At 38.2% G+C, this 20,000-nt stretch overlaps 2 protein-coding genes across 2 annotated transcripts in view; one reads left to right on the forward strand and one right to left on the reverse strand.

Moving 5' to 3' along the window:
• LOC135213217 (gastrula zinc finger protein XlCGF57.1-like) overlaps positions 1-20,000 on the forward strand; it is a 335,008-nt gene that overhangs the window by 111,347 nt on the left and 203,661 nt on the right. The gene's annotated exons all lie outside the window — the stretch shown is intronic.
• LOC135213216 (gastrula zinc finger protein XlCGF8.2DB-like) overlaps positions 8,006-20,000 on the reverse strand; it is a 59,333-nt gene continuing 47,338 nt past the window's right edge. The window contains exon 2 of the mRNA XM_064247196.1: positions 8,006-12,484. Coding sequence (XP_064103266.1) covers positions 10,975-12,135 — 1,161 coding nt within the window. The 5' untranslated portion in view covers positions 12,136-12,484 and the 3' untranslated portion in view covers positions 8,006-10,974. The remainder of the gene's footprint in view (positions 12,485-20,000) is intronic.

Raw genomic sequence — 20,000 nt, forward strand, 5'->3', positions numbered from 1 at the left:
AGAGGCTGAGGTCTAAAAAATAACTTAAGCATGAGTAGACAGTGTTCAGCCTGACAGGAGAACCTTTGGAATCTTAGCCACTCTTTTTGGGTGAGTAGAGATATTCCAGAAGATATAACATTTTAGGTGGTGAAATAATTTCCATGATGTTAGTGTCGTTATCTTTTTCATCAAGATCGACGGTCATATTTAAGAGTATTTATCTCCAAGGAGTTTTATTTCTTTATCCCCTTTGATGCAGATCATGTTCTAGTTATTTCACAATAGCATTCACTTAATTATATGGTTCTGTGTGAGTGTATAAAGTGTCTTTTTTGAAACGAGATAAAATGTTTGAATGGACATTGTTTTTGAGATAGCGGTTCAGGTTGATCATAACTGTGCATGTATACTATATTGTGCAATAGCTTTCAGATTAATAGCCAACCACATTATATTACCTAAGTAAAGGACTGGTTGTGCAGACTAATTTCTTACATTTAGTTTTATTTTCAGCCTGAAATGGTTTTCTGTATTTTCCTTTTACTTTTTGGTCTCATTATGCATTTGAAATATTGAAAGAATCTTATGCCATATATATTTTGTTATCTAAGGTATCTTCTAATACCAACTACAATCAATACAGAGTTCGGGGTTCACCCCTCTCTTAATACTTTCTGGACTAGACTTTAACCTTTGCTTCTTTTCAATCCTCCATTCCATTCTTGTATCTTTTGAATATTTCTCTCCAACTTCTTCCTCTGAGTCTACTTTTCATGCTGTATATAGCAGCTCTCTTGATCCCCCCTCTGCAGTGCTTTTTAGTTTGCTGTGATTACTGTGATTAATAAGATTTATCTCAAATTCTTCGGATATGCCTGCCGCCGCTGCCTTCACAGTAGAGTAATGTTTAGTTCCCTCTGCCTTCGCAGTACTACCTTTCCAAACGCTTTTGACTTGATACTATGCCACGTGGATTCTCAAGATTCCCGAGTATTTGGTATGGTCTCCTCCTCCTCCTCCTCTTTTCATGGTAGTTTTCCTTAGTTGCCTCATCGTCAAGACTGCTTCTTTTGTTGAATGGTTAAAACTTGAGAAACTTCACATGAGTCTTATTTCATTGCTCTTAAACTTCTCTATTTATCTTTTGGTCGAATTGGGCTACTTTCTCAGTTGGAGCCCTTGGACTTGTAGCAGTCAGCTTTTCCATAATAAGGTTGCAGCTTGGTTTGGAACAATAAGGGTATTAAAGTTATGAAGCTCTTTCACACTTCAGGTCCTGTACCTTCCAGTGTCAGGTTTGCATATATTTATGTCAGCCAGAATATTGCTTGTTATTCATAACAGTGGTGGCTTTTACACCTTTTATCCTCCAAAGACCCATTTCACCTCTTCACTATTGCTTCATCTGTCCTGCCAGCATCCTCTACTTTGTTTTCATTCTCTTCATTCAGAATATTTTCGAAATAGTCCTTCAGTCGTTCTAGTATCACTTGTGTTGTATCATCATTTATTTCTCCATTTACATCCTTTATATAATAATGTAATTTCCATCATTCCTCGGCCACTTTTTCTCCTGAATATACCCACTCTTACATCTGCTTTTGAGGTTCTGATTCCATTCCTTCCAACTCCTCTTCGTAGCACATTTCACTTATTTTTTAGCCTCCCTTCTCCTTCAAGAAATGCCTGTCATTTCCCCTATCTGTCGTCCACCAGAACTCGAAGGCAGACTCCTCTTCCATTGCCCTTTGTATGTCCCGATCCAACCTCCGTGTCTCTCTTTAAATCCCTTTCCCAATGTCACACTTCTGATGATGCTGCCTTTTGTATGTTGTCATTCACTAGTTTCAACCCAGTTGAAACTCTGCTTAGTTCCCCAAGGTTTGGCCTCCCATAGGTTCTAAGGTCTCATCTAGAATGCTTTCTGTATATATTTTAATAAATTTCCTTGGCTTCTTTCTGCTTAGTTGTCCAACTTCTCTGACTTCATCGTGATCCAGTTTTTGCTCCCCACTAAGGCCGTTCATTTCTTGTGTCATTGGTAAATTTTATTTTGAAGTGCTCTCTTATAAATTCTGAATGAGTAGCCAATTTAAGGCATAATTGTTTTTTTTCCAAATACTTTGAAGTAGGTGTCTCGACTGTGGAAAATATGTTTTTTTTTTATTTCAGTGAATTTTTATGTCTTTGTAGTAACAACTAGTGGTATTTTTCATTGTTTATTATATTTTCATGTATTTCATAGCTTGCTTAATGCAATGAATAACATTTTAAGAGATGTTTAATGTAAATGTTCTGCAGTTTTTTTCAATTTCTATTAAAGTTTACTATTGAAATAAACTAGGTAGGGTAATTTTTCTTATTTATATTAAATGATCAATAAAATGAACATGGTAAGTTAATTTTTGCATGTAGATTTTTGTAATGGAATCAGAGATATATACTTATGTAAATAGAGTATGCAACATGAAAGTGAAAGTGTTTTTGTGCAGATTACTTGGCATGTCAGCATTTTGGGGTGATATGATTGAAATATACTGTTCTGAAATTATTATTCTCTCCAGTATTATGTAAACAGACATACATAATTATTTATTCAGTGTACTATTTCATTATTTCCCATACCTATAATGTAAAGGTTTTGGGTGTGTTTAATGTCTGAATCAGTAATCTTAAGCTGTGTAGCATCTGAAACAGTCCCCACTGATGAGGCTGCTTTATAAAAGCCAAAATGATGTTGGTGCTCTCATAGAGCCCAGAAAACAGCTGGGTGTTTTTGAGGTTAGAACGTTTCGGATTCAATCCCTGGACTCTCTTTATAACAAAGAACAGAATCTTTCTTGGATGATGTGGAGTGGTAACTCCAGTTGTGTCCACCATAACCTGGTAACTATGCAAAGTACAATCAAGATATAAATATAAATTATGATAACAGTAATACTAATGGCCAATAATTGAATTTTAACATTTGCAGCTTAGTTAGTAGAAGTTTATTATTATTTCTAAAGGTGCGTCCACATGGTCGAACAATGTCTGACGGACACACATTGTTACCATATCATAGGCGAAGCAGGATGACATCATAAGCGGGGAAACGATGGAAGTAGATCTGGCAACAAACAGTGGTACCAGATGAGGTTGTATACCAATGTTTTTACTCTGCTCACAAGGCAAAGACCGGCAGACAATTGTTAATTGGTAACAATGTTTGTCAGTCGGACATTGTTCGACCGTGTGAACGCACCTTAAAGAAGAATGTAGTAATATGTGATGTCATTACCAATAATGTCATCATCACTGGTAATATAAATGCCCATCTATTTGAAAGTCTGCAGCTTGAGTAGGTGTGACCAAGAGAGTTGCTTGTGAGAAATGCAAAAAGTGGCAACCAAAACTGGAGAATGATACCAGCTATGAAAACTTGTTCCTTGAGATATGTAACAGGTAATTTCTTCAGCAGTTTACTTGTAAGTCGTAAGTTAGAGATGTTTCATTGCAATCCCAGTCATAAAGTTTCTGTAGAACAACAGGCAAAAGGGTTGAATTCTTGGTCGAGAATTTATTTTGGTGTTTTATTGATCAGAGATGAATTAATTGGTTAGGTTGATCTTGGTGACTGAATAATGTTGAGGAAGTCATTCAGACTAGGACTTTCTGACTGGCTTTTAGGAGGATGTGGTCAGTGTGCATAGAGAAGTTTCCTATGTGCTCATAGGATATCTTGAGTCTTTATTCTTGGAGTTTTCTTTGGACTGAGAGTGCCAGTGTTGATGCTATGGGGTGAGGTAAGGTGAGGAGAGGTAAGGTGAGATAATGGGAGGCAATGTAAAGTGAGGAGAGGTAATGGGAGGTGAGGTAAGATAAGGTGAGGTAAAGTGAGATAATGGAAGGTGAGGTAATGGGAAGTGAAGCAGGGTGAGGTCACGGGAGTGAGGTAAGGTGAGGAGAGGCACGGTGAGGTCACAGGAGATGAGGTAATGAGAGGTAAGGTGGGGAGAGGTCACAGGAGGTTTTGCAATGAAAGCAGCAAATCTCAAAGGTGTTTTCCCTGAATCCAGAGTTTGGTCAAACAAAGAGTCTTAGAAACTTGACAGAAAGTTCAAAGAATGGAAAACACTAAATCATATCTAAGAAGTCAATCAATATACAATCTACTGCCCTTAATTAATTCATATAGAATTCTGTATTCTTAAAAATGTAACATTAAAAACGTTAAAATGTTCCTGGAGATTTTGTTGAGTCTTCTTGTACTACCTACAATTTTTCCAAAAACGTCATTGAATGGGAAACTGGACTAAAATATTTTGCACTGAATTCGTCATATTGGAGATACAGTGGTACTCAATATAAATATATGAACCCACATCTCAAAGCATATCAAAGTGTCAGGACTATTACACCATTTATTTACAAGATGAACCTCAAATAATAATGTTTAAACCAACTAGCAGCATCTTGTAACTATACAGATATCAGCTATGATTTAAAGCAGGTCTCATTCGTAAAATATTTCTCCGTTTGATATACAAGAAAGATTATGGAAATCATGAAGACTCATACCTATCAAGGGTGATTAGTGGAAATTACGGAAATCCTTGATTAAATATGTATGAAAATAGGTAATGGCAGTTTTTACTAATCACATGACTCAAACCCTTTGGATACGTAATAAGCTGAAGCTTAAATGTTTTAATCTAATACATATTAAATATCATATAAAAATTCATCTCTCTGTCCTATTTATACTTTATACTCGTTTACCTCAAAAACATCTATCTGCTATGTGTCGTCCGCTGGGAATTAAAAAAAAAAAAAAAAAAAAAAAAAAGACTAATGTTTTTATGATTAAAAGTCTATAAAATACTGTACGTTTTTAATTGTTAAAGGATTTCTATATAAAAGATACATATAAACACTAACTTCAAAATGAACAGAAATGTATTTTCTGTAAAATAAATCGTTTTCTAGGCTTCCTGATCACAGTGTTCTGGTAACTGAGACAGCAGACTAATTTCCGATGGGATGAGAACGACAGTAATTCTATCGAAACCTAATTGATGGCGAAGTAGAAGTGGAGACCAATCAAGTGGGAGGAATGAAGGGTGAGGAGAGAGAGCAGTTGGAAGATTAGAACGAATCGGGAGGCATCAGATGAACTGGGAAAACCCGCCTTCAAAGATGCCAATGGAAACATAGAGGGAGTTGATGCTCATTTCGCTTCTTTATCTAACCTTTCTTCTGTTTGGCTTCTTTTCTTCAGCTTTTAATTCATACAGAATCGTTCCTCATTCATCTTTCTTAGTCTACGCTGATTATTGGAAGCATCATTTCCTTCATTTAACTTATTTTCAGCTCGAAATAAGGAGAAAATCCGCATTCAAATAATATGTCAATTGAAATAGCAGGTTTACGCTCATTTCACTTTATTTGGTTAACTTAAAATGGGCCATTTTTAGCTTTTAATTACTGTAGAATTGTTCCTTAATAATTTATGTAGATTCTAGAAGCATTAGTTCCTTCATGTAGTAACAATTTTTAACTTTGAAATATGGAAACTATCATCAAAATGAGAGAGAGAGAGAGAGAGAGAGAGAGAGAGAGAGAGAGAGAGAGAGAGAGAGAGAGGATATTTCCTGACCCAGTACACAAATGAGTTTCAGGTGCTACGACAATTTTAGCTTCATACATAAATTTAGACACATTCAACTGTCCTGTCACAGGCCAAACGTCCTAATTCTAATGTTCCTGTTAATATCAACGATACTAGTTGAAGGTCAAATATGAGGAAAGTCCACAGGAAGTCCAGGAACCAGCAGGCGACAGGAGAAACAGTACAATTTTGTCCATCATGGAAGTTTAATGACGGGTAGTAAGTAAGGATTTTGTTGCATACGTCAGTTATTATGTAGTCATCTTAAAAGGACTTTAGTCTTGAACTGTGCAAATTATGTTGAAACCTAACGGAAAAAAACTTCTCAACAATATTTGTCTACTTTGGTTAGGCCCTCTGTTCCATTCGACTTGACAAGAGGGCCATAATATGGCTTTGTAATAGGTACCTTATTCCAACGCTTGACCTTCCACACAGCTTTGTTCACGAAGACCAACTAGACCGGTGATACTAGTGGTTAAATTTAGGTTAGGACAGTGAAACTAAAGTCTCAATATTTAGTTATTCCGTAAATTAGCATATCAATATCCACTATAGCGATTATAATTTACCGTAGTAAGTACTTGAACTAGGCATTGGTAACTTCCTCCTCAACCCAAGTCTCATGATAATAGTTTAGATATTTTTCCCCACACTTCATTATGCAGAAACCATGCAAGCATCAAGATAAACTCAGTTTTCGAGAGATCTTCAGGTAAAAGAAGTCTGTCTCAGATGAACTGATCGTAGTACAGAGACTGCATGATCAGTCCCCAGACTTCTGGACTTTTTCGAATAAGAGAAGAAATGTAACACCAAACAAAATCAAGTGAGGATGAATCCGAGTTAAAAGACAGTAAGGCAAATATAAGCAGAGGGTTTGTCTTAGCGTCAGGGACCTCCCCTTACTAGAGAAAGGGGCGGTTGCGTCTATACTCAATAAAGGTGAATAGAATGGTTGCTCCATTGCAAAACTTCCCTGCATCGGTCACCAGTTCCAGCATATGATGGCCGGAGCCACTCTCTGCCTGAAGGAAGAGAAGCCAGTCACTCCCACATTCATTCTTGTGTCCACATCTACACGTCTAAGACAAGGTACAACCTTGCCCTGATAAAGGAGCTGGATGAGCTACACAAGTTGCTGAGCAGCCTCCACAGGTCCCAAGGAATAGTTAGCACAGTCATTTCTTTTAGAAGTTAACCACCAGCTACAGAAAAAGTTAAGATTGCAGTTTGAATTAAGAGATAGCCACCTAGTAAGGTAGTCAAGTTTTAAACTTCTCCCTCATAGCAGGATGTGTATGTTGGTTTTGTAATATTCTGTTTTTATTCAGACTTTTTAAACTGATTCACTTTATCAAGGAAAATAATCCTGCAAAGTGAATAGTATAGTCATCTATACAGTTCGCCAAAGGGCAGCTGTTATGTGAATGAAGTTGGAGCATTGGGACCACAAGGAAAGACGCACTTCAATTGGGAAGAGGTGTACTGAGACCAGATACTCGGTGCATTCAAACCACATCATGGTGCATTCATTCACTTTTGGCAGTGTAAAATATTATTCTGATATTATTTCAGTTTTAACAGGGTCAAATGAAAAATTTTATTTATGTATAAACAATTTTTATTATTTATCAATATTTTCAAAGTTTATACAATGAAATGAAAAAAAGAGGTTTAATCTAACCAGAATAACATTACTTTAGTCATTTACAAAACAAGTCTAGTGTCAACACTTCAGACTGGTTAACCTAAAACAAAATACAACACAGTTCACTGTATTTAGTGGGCTAATACAAAGTGTTATGATTTACCTACAAATGCTGTGGCACATTCTTTGTAGAAGATTAAAACCAAGAACATATAAAAAATAATCAAATAAAACTGTACCTAAATTTCATTGCAGTTTAATGAAGATATAAATCTTTCTATTTCCACTAAGAATAACATTTCATGCAAATATTCAAGCTTACAACTACATATACAAGTGCATAAATGCACGATGCTGAATAACAAAAGGAAGAAAACCAAGTCAGCCAAAGACAATACTAATTCTTTATTTGGAAATCATACAAAAAATACACAAGAACAAGAAAAGTGGAGAAGGCAAAGGAAAGTTTCTTAACCTAGCATACCTTTGCATAAAGGTTACACAACCATTTTGCATCAAATTCACTCTGGCCAAAATACTTTGGCTCTACCTTGACTTCTAATAAAGACTCTGCAAATGAAGAGCCTTCTTCTGCATTTTCAGTGAGACCCTCCTCCAGATTCTCCTTCTCTTCTTTGAGTAACAGCAATGATGGTCATGAATTGGATCATAAAAATATAAATATGTTTTTCTTTTTATCGGGGTTCCGCTTCGGTTTTGCTGTTGACTTTTTTTCTATAGACTTTGCAGACAAGTTCACAATAATTATCTCCACATCAAGTGCAACTTACTTTGGGGTGCAAAACATTAAAAAATCTGTCAGTGCAACTGAACATCCTCTCTGATGAGTGACTTTGCTTGTGCATTTTGACACCTGAAAAAGTCTGGCATTCAGAACCAATGACTGTGATTTGCAGAATACAAGACAAAAGTTCAACATGCAGTGTAAAAGAATAATATCTATCCTCCATGAGTGCTCACATATATTATGAATCTATAAGAGAAAAACTGTTTCAACATCGTCTTTCTTCTGAGTTAACACATTCATTCTAAGATGAACCTAATGAAAAACCCCAATGAAAAAAAAGACTTCTCAGAAACCAAGTGCAGATAAGGGATATGACTTCTTTCTAGCATGAGTTTTCACACACCATTTGAGACACCTTCATTCAAAACAGACGCAGGAGTCAAGTTAAATAAAATCATGTAATAAAAACTACTTGAACAGAGATCAAGTAAACAGTTTCTGTCTAGTGTGAATTCTCTTGTCTTTTGAGAGGACTTGGTTGAGAAAAACTTCTTTGACATATAGAGCAACTATATGGTTTCTCTTTGGCTTACTATGTTATTCGTGATTTTCAATTTATATCGGGTGCAATGGGCCCCAGCCTGCAGTCTATGGTTGCACCTCTATATTCCACTAGCCTTATATCCAAGGGCTCATTTCAAGGTGTTTACGAGTGCTTTGAGGGCAGAAATCTGCACCTCATTTATACTGGGCAACTTCGTATACCCTGAAGATATTTTCTCAGATTTTTCTTCATAAATCCTGTTGCTCCTACCACCAAAGGTATTTTTTTCTATTTCCTTAAGTTCCCATGTGCTTTTCAGGTCATTCTTAAGCTCTTGGTATTTTGTTATTTTATGCCTTTCAGCTCTATTGAGGCCAAAGTCACTGGGTACTGTCACATCTATAATCTTTGCTGTTTATTCCTCCTTGTTCCAGATCACAATATCAGGTCTCATAGCACCTACTTCTATATATCTTCCTGTTGGAATTTCCTTGTCATAATTGTTGTGGTGGGCTTGTGTAGTGACCATCTGCAAGCAGGGTCTTGCAGGCGGATATCAGATGACTAACACTCTCAACCACTGCATGACAAAACATACACTGGTCAATTGCTGATATGCCTGGCATTTTCTTGAAGCCGTTTGTCAGGAGGCCTTGGTCTTGGGCTCCTATTATCAGTCTCTCCATCATAACCTAGATCTCCATTACTTATCCATCTAAGTGACTCTTCTTTGTCTATGTAACTTTTCCAATTCTTCTTGAAATCTTCCTGTCCTTCCATGGTCTTTCTACCTTTCCATTTTAAGTCTCTCCTCTCTGTCACTGTATTTCTGCTTAGTTTTCGTGGCTATTGTTGCTGTTGGTCTGTTTGGTATCCTCTGTCTTTCATCAGATCTGCAAAGTTCTTAGCCTGTTTTGTTATTGATGTTAGTTGGCTCAGGGCTTCATTATGGTGTTGGGCAACCTTTTTGATGTTTTCGTCCTCAGAGCTTTTCAAGTACTGCCCTATACTTACTATTGGTGCTCTGTAGGCCTGGTTGATCCTTCTCTGTGAAGGAGATATATTCTGTCCATACACTGGTGTCTCTTTATACAGGGTGAGAATCTTCCTGGTTTTAATATCCATCCTGTCTAACTCACCTTGTGGCCAGTCTACACAATGCCAAAACCATATGTCACCAATGGTATTGCCAGCTGGTTTATGGCAGTGATCTTGTTCTTTGGTGTTAATTCTTTATGTGGCTGATGTATTCTTTCTTTATCTTTTCTCACACTTTCTTGTGTTCTATACCAGTGTTTTCTATTCCCAAGTACTTATATGCAGACTCCTCTGCTTGGTCTTCAACAAATATGCCTTCCTCTACCTTTATACCTTCTGATGTTACTCTGTTCCCTCTCTTTATTGTACTCTTGGCACACTTGTCCAAACCAAATTCCATGCAGGTGTCATTTGAGAATTGGTGGACTATCCTAACTTGTTCTTCCAATTTTCTTCTGAGTCTGCAAACAACTTCAGGTCATCCATGAAGAGCAGGTGGTTCACTCTTGTATTCTTTTTCCTGCTTCTGCTTTTACTTAGGTCATAGCCAGTGTTAATGTTGTTCAAGATTTTACTAAGTAGATCTATGGTCAAGCAGGATAGAAGTGGTGAGAGGCTGTCACCCTGGAATATTCCTCTTTGGATCTTTATGTCTGGAATTACTATCTGGCCCTCCTTCCTGGTGAGCTTAAGTTTAGCAATGAACAGGACAGCGAGAATACTGGAGATAATTTCTTCTTTTTATTTACACCAAAGTTTCTGGAATCCTTTCCCCTTAGACAGAGAGTGGTCTTCCACTTACTCATTGATGTTGTCTAATTCCATACATTTGAATATCCCAGTGCACGGCACGGTGTCAAATGCCTTCTTGTAATCTATCCAAGCCATATTACTGTTATCTTGAAATTATTATAGTCTTTTATTTTCTTTGATACTTTTTCGATGGTGAACCTTATTGGTGGCATTTGCTGTTTCTGACTGTTCTTCTGCCTAACGGTGTCAATCCATAAATTCTCTTGGTGTTGTCTAGAGTCTTCAAACAGTGGCTTCGAAATCTCTCAAGGTCTTCCTTGCTTGGTGGTGTTCGTACCTCCACTCTCTTTCGTAATCTTCCTATACACAATCTTTGGATTTTCACAAACTGCCTATTTATGTGTTTTACTTTTATCTTCTGTTGTTTGTTTCCTATTTGTGAAGCTAGGGCCTTTATATTGGCTTGGTGTTCTGCCAGTTTTCCACTCATTTGTTCATCCCCTATTCTGTATTTTTTCTTTATTTTCCATATTTTCTTGCGCAGATTTTGTGAGTGATTTTGGTCTCTCATATAGTTGGTCATTTGAGAGATCTCTGCCTTAACTGGTTTATTTTATCATGTAGTTTGTTTCTTTTTCCTCTCTCGTATGCAATCTCATATGACTTGTAAGATTTGATTTCTGGGAAAATGCTTTCCCACATTCGTTGCACATATATGGCTTCTCTCCAGTATGAAATCTCATATGAAGTGTAAGATGTGTTTTGCGGGAAAATGCTTTTCCACATTCTTTGCACATAAATGGCTTCTCTCCAGTATGCAATCTCATATGAAGTGTAAGATGTAGTTTGCGGGAAAATGCTTTCCCACATTCTTTGCACATAAATGGCTTCTCTCCAGTATGGATTTTCATATGAACTATAAGATTACGTTTCAAGGAAAATGTTTTCCCACAGTCTTTGCATATGAGTGGCTTTCCTCCTGTATGGATTCTCATATGACTTGTAAGATGTGGTTTCTGGGAAAATGCTTTCCCACATTCGTTGCACATATATGGCTTCTCTCCAGTATGCAATCTCATATGAAGTGTAAGATGTGTTTTGCGGGAAAATGCTTTTCCACATTCTTTGCACATAAATGGCTTCTCTCCAGTATGCAATCTCATATGATCTGTAAGACTTGATTTCTGGGAAAATGCTTTCCCACATTCCTTGCACACTAATGGCTTCCCTCCAGTATGTAATCTCATGTGAAGTGTAAGACTTGGTTTGTGGGAAAATGCTTTTCCACATTCCTTGCACATGTAAGGTTTTTCTCCCGTATGGATTCTCATATGACTTGTAAGACTTGATTTCTGGGAAAATGCTTTCCCACATTCGTTGCATATGAATTTCTCTCTGGTTGGATTTGTGATATCATTTGTAAGATTAATTTTCTTGTAAAATGCTTTTTCACAGTCAGTGGATCTTAAAGGCTTCTCTCCATTGTGACTATTCCTTCTTTCTTGTTTTACTTCCTGTTTGCAAGTTTGTGGATGTTTTTCATTCACTGTTGAATTCATTTCATATGAATATTCATCATCTTCGTTAGACTCACAGAATTCCTCTGGTTCTATTTTGATGTCCATCAATGGATCCAGAGACAAAAAGTCTCCATCACTGGTTCCACTAAAGGCAGCCATGTTGATGTTTTCTTGATTTATAGAAGGTAGTGATAATACACCTTCAGTTTCACTTTTCAATGGAAATTCTAAAGAATATTCTGGATTCATTTTAGCCTTATGTCCTGTCGTGTTCTGTAATGACAACGTGTTCAATTCACAACTCTTAACATAAAATTGTTTACAAATAATTACTGAATAAATATGTTAAAAATTAAGTACAATATCTTGAAGGACTACAACCAGATTTCACTGCTGATGTAGGAATCTAATATTCAAAACAACTTTTACTTGTTGTTTAAATTTGTTAAATACATGTACAATAATTCATTGTTGTCTCAAACACTTTAAGAATTGCCATTGGTATTGTTCCATGTAGTACCATTAAACAACATGCATTCCCAAAATCCTGATGCTAATCAAAACTGACGAAGGAAGAAAGGTTCTTCTGAGGGAGAATCTGAAATCAAACAATGCAACACAGAGTTAGGAAACATAATGCCAGAACTGAAGCAGCAAAATAATAAATCAAATTCAATTCAGGTTCCCATAAAGGTCTCAGGCCAATTAACTACGCATGCATTTGATAGTTTTATCCAAACATGAATACAATCCTACCAAACGTTGTCCAGACACAGCATCAAAATATTCCTGAGGCAAAAATGCAACAATAGATTAACAGTTATTATTGACTCCTACCATCTCACATCTGTAAACCTTCTTAGCTTGACATTACAATATAAATTACTTATGAACATATCCTATTAATTCTTAAACGCCGAGCCTCTATTTACAAAAGTGTCTGTCGTATGCCGGTGGCATTCGGGAGTTAGCGCCGAAGCAGAAAAAAAGTTTTCAAAAAATCACAGCACGCTTAGCTTTTAAGATTAAGAGTTCATTTTTGGCTCCTTTCTTTGTCATTGCCTGAAGTTTACTATACAACCGTCAGAAATGAAAATAAAATCATTATCATATAAAATATCCGAATATATGACAGCATGAAAAAAAATTTCATATATAATTGTATACAAATCATACTGTGAGCAAAATGGTTAAAGCTAATGAGTTTTTTTTGTATTGTACACTAAATTGCGATGATTCTGGTATATAACAAATTGTAAAACGATCAAAGCAACACAGAGAAAATATTATCACAAAATGATGCATGAATTCGTAACGCTCGGACATAAAAACAAGTTTTTTTCTAAAATTCACCATAAATCTAAATATTGTGCTAGAGACTTCCTGTTTGTTGCAAAATGAAGTTTATTGATTGAATATTACTAGACTGTAAGTGTTTTAGCTTACAATTGCATTTTTCGACCATTTCAGTCGAGTCAAATTTGACCGTAGGTCTCCGAGGATGCGTCGCTGATGCTTTGTAGTGCGATAAGAAAGAAATTCGCACATGTGCGGCTGGGTAACGCTTGTAAACAAAACAACAGCATGAGCCGTGAACTCCCAGCATCCCTCAAGGGACGTGATTTAAAATCTTTCACAAACTAGGTCTATAACTATTTTTTCCGCGAATATTTAAAAAAACTTTTTGTAGTCGACGTACCGTACGTCCACTTGGCACCTGACAGACAATTTTAGTCGACATACAATATGTCCAGTCGGCAATTAAGGGTTAACAAATCAAAGGCCAAGAATAGAATATGCAAGAGACCAGCATAAGAGTTTTGTGGGGTAACGGCAGGAAGGGTACAGTACACACAAATGCTTCATTATATGTGATCCAGCTATACATAAGACCATGTTATCCACAGATGCAGTAGATAATAAGAAGACAAAATAGTAAGGGTGAATTAAGTAGTAATTTGAAGAGAGATGAAAATTTTCAAATTAGTTTCACTGATTGTTATTGTGGATACAATACATGCGTAGCTATTATGACCAGCAACACTGATGACAGTCTTGGAAGGTATGTGCTGCTACATTTCTTCAAATATGAAATTTTTTTCAGAGCTTTACGAACCAGAGCTTTTTATGAAGGAGTATCTTTCAGTGCATGTTGGAAATGGGTTAACTGGTTGTTAAGAAGCGTGAGTAGGGTAATGAACAAAGAGGGGTGGCTGTGATGGGAGGTATGATATAAGGTTTATGTTTGCATACCTATGAAAATTTCATTTATAGCATTTCCTCAATTAGTGTATCTGCATATGCATGGCTTGCGACTTGGCAATACGTATATTCACATCTAACTCCAGCCCTACCAAAATCTACATGAATGTATACATACATAAATAAAAATGAATATAGTAAAAAGCCTTTTGCTTTTCAATGCTGTAAAGGTGGAATGACTACAATATTTTAACGTACTTTGTATTTTTCCTAATATACAAACCTTAAGGTTTGTATATTAGGAAAAATGGCTATAATTGCAGTGGAAGGTGGGAAAACAGCTGTTTAACTTTAAATAAAGTGGTTAACTATCAATGGTAGGGTGGGAGTCCCGCCCACCCCTATCCTTATGCTTCACTTTAACCTTTTGGCTCAGGTAGTAGAATGAGGGGTGGCTTGAGGTGGGCAATTTATGTAAAGACCTAAAGGTTTGCATGTTCAGAAAAATACAAATTACTTAAAATATTTGTAGTCTGTTCCTACACAAATATAATCCTTCGTTCTTTACATATGAAGACTTACTTGTTGGTGGAAGGATTCTGAGTAAATCTCTGAACTGACTGGTACCTCAATTCACCTGGGCCTCCTTCCTGGTCATGTAGAGCAGAGGAAGGAGTCCTGTGCATCTGACATGTTGAGCTTATGTGATGTCAGCTGTCAGACTTCTGGGCCTTTCGAATTAATGGGCATGTAATGTATAGCTTCATTGATTCAAAAAGGTTTTGGAGGAACCTATAGTATTTTGTTTTATTGTCAGTCCCTCTCTCCCTTTGCTAAAGAGAGGGTATGGACATTCATCTATTAATCTACAGACTTCTAGATTATAGACAGGGCACAGCACTTAGTTATGTAGCTCACCTGCATCGCACACCCATTCAGCATGTAACGGTTTGCCAACCTTCCCTATGCCCTACAGGTGAGGAAGGGTATAAAAAGAGAAAGGGAGGAGGAGGCCAGTCACTCACTTACACTCTCTCTTTGTAACTCAGAACACCTTAGGCGAGATGCTACCTGTCCCTCTAGGGGAGCTGGGTGAGCGTGGTCTTTCATGAACACACTCCCACCCTTAGTACTATTAGAACCGACAGGTTCTTCCAGAATGCGAGGGACAGACCATGCCCCCAACCGTCTAAGCTCTTACTCAGAAAGTACTCCTATCTACCTTGTCAGAAGTAGAGTATGCTCCCTTGATTTTCTCACGACTCCAGAAAGAAACCATTTTCTTGGACTCCTCTTCCTTGGTTGAGCCAGTACTAACAAAGCGTCATCGACATTGAGTACGGAGATGTCGAAACCTCTTTAGATAGCACCACAACACTTGAACTGGACACAGTAACATATTGTCTTGATCACTACTGGCAAAGTCCTCTAGGAAGGAGATCGAAAAGAACTTGAATCTGGTGTCAGGGACCAACGGATTCTCAGTCTTTGCTACAAATTCAAGGGACAAACTAGAGCAGGGGTTCTCAAAGTGGTCGATTATCGAACCCCGTAAAGGGTCAATAGGACCGGGTCGATGAATAGATAAAGGGGTCAAAAGGGTTGCTGAATAACTAACTGGGTCAGCGAATTAAATTACATATACAGTAATACCTTGGGTTACGAATTTAATCCGTTCCAGAACCTGCTTCGTAACCTAAAAAATTCGTAACCTAAATGGATTTTCCCATAAGAATGTTATAAAAAGCAAATAATGCGTTCCACCCACCGACCATGAATGACCATTTCAATTCATATTTTTCCATTTATTTTTGTTCACTAAGGTTGAAAATTCGTGTAGGAATTACATAAAATTGAAGAATGAAATTAAATATAAAAACTAGATTTAATATGCATGCACAGTAAAACCTGAACTTTACCTTTGGCGAGTGTGGCTGCTGGCTTGACGGAGACGGGAGGAGGGCAAGGGGGAGGAGGAGAGGGTTAGGGCTTGGGGGGGAAATCTCCCTCTCTGAACACTTCTGGAAGACTTTCTAATTCTCTCTCGAGAGCAGCGTTCACTACCATCACTAATTTTACGCTTACGCGATACTGTCATCTTTCACAATTTTGAAAAAATATTTTTCTATGGAGGCTTGCTTTTGCCTGTTCTTTAAAATCTAGAAATTGACCCCCCCATTATCGATAAACAATTTTCTACATCGTCGAGAATATAAGGCCGTTGTTTCGTCAATACTGTGACACCTTTTGATGCTTTCTGGCTTTAAATTCTTCCTTTTTCTTCAAAATAGTGCAGATCGTTGGGATTGCGGAACGCCGCTTGAAGAATGCTGCAATGTCTTTCACGCGCTCGCCTTTTTTATCATGCATTGGATAATTTTCCTTCTTCATTTCGACCGTAATCATCTCCTACTTTCTCATGCTTTCCTTCTTGCTGCTTGCCTTCGTCATCTTGAGAGCCATTGTCTAGTATTTGGGTAATAGTAACGTATAAGCACTATCACGAAAACACAACACGTGCGCAAATCACTAAGCAAATTTGAAGCGTATCACGGACAGATACGTTCAATCTTACCGCCAGCAAGATAGTGAAAGAGTTATGGTTTAAAAAGGGTCAAGGGATGCGTGGGAGGAAGTCACGTGACCCTCATTAAGTTTTGGCCAAAAAAAATGCGTTCGCAGATTCCACGCTCATCCGATGTCCGATGTAAACAATGCAGGCGGCCTACCATGATGGAAATTCGCGCATTCGTATTCCAAGTGAAATTCGTATTCCAGAATGAGGGCGTCACTTCGTAAGTTAAAAAATTCGTATACTAATCGGTTCGTAACCCAAAGTATTACTGTACTCATATATCTAAAGTTCTAAACATATTTTCTTACTAGGTGTTAAATTTTTATCATATTGCACGTCAAGTACTAAAGTAATAATTCTCAAATTGGATTTGACATTGGTGTTTTTTTCTTTTTTTTCTTTTCATGAATTATTAAATGCTAGTCTAAGGGGTCGAAAGAAAAATTAAAACTTCATTAGGGGGTTGAGGAGTTAAGGAGTTTGAGAACCCCTGAACTAAAGCGTGACAGATTCTCATCCCTTCAAGTGTTCAACATCGAAGGAAAGTCCATGATGTTCACAAAATCTCTTTGCCAATGCCAGGGTAAGCAAGAACACCATCTTGAAGGTCAGATCCCTGTCTGACAATTCTCGTAAAGGCTAGGGTGCACAAGTCAGGCTCCGTAAGGCAAGAGTCACATCACACTCAGGGGGACTGAATTCCCAGGGAGGGCAAAACTGTTTGAAACTTCTCAACAGCATGGAGATGTCCACAAGAAAGAGAAATCGACACTCTTTAAGCAAAGGATTAATCCAAGGGCAACTCTGTAGCTCCTGACAGCTGTGACAGCGAAGAAAGACAAGAAAGTCTGCTACCTGCTGAAGAGAAGATCCTACCAGAGAGATATCCCATCAATGACACCAATCACAGAAGATGACCCATTTCCCCTAGTACACAGCCGCTGAAGATTTACAAAGGTATCCAGAAATCTTGGTCGTTGTGTGACGAGAAAAAACCTCTAGCTCACAGGAGATAGTGGATAATCTCCAGGCATGAAGTGACAGTTCTCTCACAGCCTGGCGATACCTCTCTATGAGCGGCTGGTACAGCAGGTTGTGCCAAGGGGGAATCTCTCTTGGTACCCAGGAAAGTAGAGCTAGCAGGTCCAGATACCACTTGGCATGTGGCCACTTGGGAGCTAGCAGGGTCATCCTGAGATTTGGGGTGATCATAACCCTGTTGATCACCCAATGAATCAGACAAAATGGAGGAAAAGTGTAGGCCTTGAAGATTGTCCCATGGGTGTTGTAAAGCCTCTCCTATTACCGCCCCTGGCACAAAAGAACAGAACATCAGGAGCTTTCCATTGTGCCAGGTTGCAAAGAGTCCCTATGTCTGGACCCTGGCAACGGAGCTCGTCTGCCGCTCTGTTCTGGTTCCCCAGGATTTACCCGAGTGTGCTGCTGCCCACTCGTGAACCTGCACCACCAACATGTGTAGCTGAAGGGAATGCAATTCGTCTGCTTGTTGACCTGCACCAATACTGTACAGTTGTATTGTTGATATACCACCTTGAGATCCAGAATATTGATGTGAAGGCGTACAAAACCAGCAACTCTTCCAGGTGTGCATCCTCTCTCTCGGTTGATGCATTAAAACACAGAAGCATCTCGGGATTGGGAGTGCCTAATGGCACTACTATTACAGTGGGCCCCCCGTATTCGCGTTCTCCGGATTCGCGGACTCACACATTCGCGGATTTCTCTCGGGAACGTTTCCCCGCATTATTCGCGGAAAATTCATGCATTCGCGGTATTTTTCTATGAGAAATATCCACAAATTCCTGGTTTTTTGATCAATTTCATCATAAAATGCACTTTTTGTAATAAAACTATTAAAAAAACCAAGTATGAAAACTTTCAGTGGTTTTTCTTAAGTTTTAACTAACAAAATAGGCTGTTTTTAGCGTTTTTATAGGGGTTCCAAACATTCGCGGGTTCTAACTATTCACGGGGGGGGGGGTCTGGTACGCATCCCCCGCGAATACGGGGGGACCACTGTACAATGTTCCTGTCGTCTAACCACCAGGATAAGTCCTTCCTTCCTCCGATAAAGGAATCAGGAAAAATGGGGAGTCCCTAATGGGAGACCAAAACTCCTTCATTCTCCACGGAACAGAACGAAGGTGAAGCTGCTCATGAGGGACCAGCTTCTGCAAGGATGACAGGTGACCGGAATGGCTTGCCACTGCCGAGCTGGTTCTTCTTATTGAGACAGGAGTAACTGCATTGCCTCTCTGAACTTGCTAATATGCGAGTCTGAGGGGTAGGCTCTTGCTGCTACCACATCTGTCAGCGTGGCTGGATATGAGATACTTTACCCTCTGCTTGGGTGTAAGATCAGACTTCTCAAATTGATTGCTATAAAAAGGTCCTGACAAAACTCAAGAAGTCAGTCTATGTATTAAAGAAGAAAGTAAATGTGTCAGTGAATTGGGATGCATCAGCTTTCTTGGCTTGGAGACAAAAGAACCTAGCGACAGCCTTCCTCGAAGAAGGAATTGTTGAGTATGCATTTGTGAGACCGAGACCTTACAACCAGTTGCTATGGGACTTTAAGGTGTGGCTGATAACTATGTGCGTTTGTGCATGTAATGATGGGTCTAATCGCCCGATACTTAGTGAGAAAAGCCATACGCTCCGGAGGCAAGGTAAAAGACGATTCGGAGGACACGAGGTGTTGGAAGAAACCCATCGAAGAGGTATGGCACATTTAAAAGGCTTAGGAACAGTTGCCTTTGAAAAGAGAGAAATGTGATGTGTATACATTTATTTAACATTAATTAATTAATTGTGTGATGGGAAATATAATGGATATGTCTCTTTGTTTCAGATGGGTTCCATGTCATTATTCTAGAGACGGGATTCACTAAAGACTTGACTATTGAAATGTAGTGATTAGAATTTGGGAGTTTGGGGGTGATTACTTAGTCTAAGTCAGGAGAATAGTATGATAATTTACAGTTCTTTTTGTCGGTTAGACTTAGTTCTTAATATGACATCATTTAGTCACTTTGTTCCATATTATGTTCATCTAGTTTGGGAAATAAATAGCATATTTTTGTATTTACGTGAATTCATTAGCCTAATTTGATACCGTTTGCAGAGAGAGGCAGCCAGCAACTAAAAGGTAAGAGTTGCCACTTGTTTAGTTTTGATTAGTGGGTTATATATGTCCAGGAGTAAGTATGAACAAGATCTTGCCAGGACTAGCTAATCATTGAGATAACTCAGAAGACATATGGCAGGTGAAATGGCCCATGGCCCAAACTAAACAAGGACAAACAAGCGGCAAGTG

Source organism: Macrobrachium nipponense, chromosome 42 (assembly GCF_015104395.2).
Source record: "Macrobrachium nipponense isolate FS-2020 chromosome 42, ASM1510439v2, whole genome shotgun sequence".
Lineage (NCBI taxonomy): Eukaryota > Metazoa > Arthropoda > Malacostraca > Decapoda > Palaemonidae > Macrobrachium > Macrobrachium nipponense.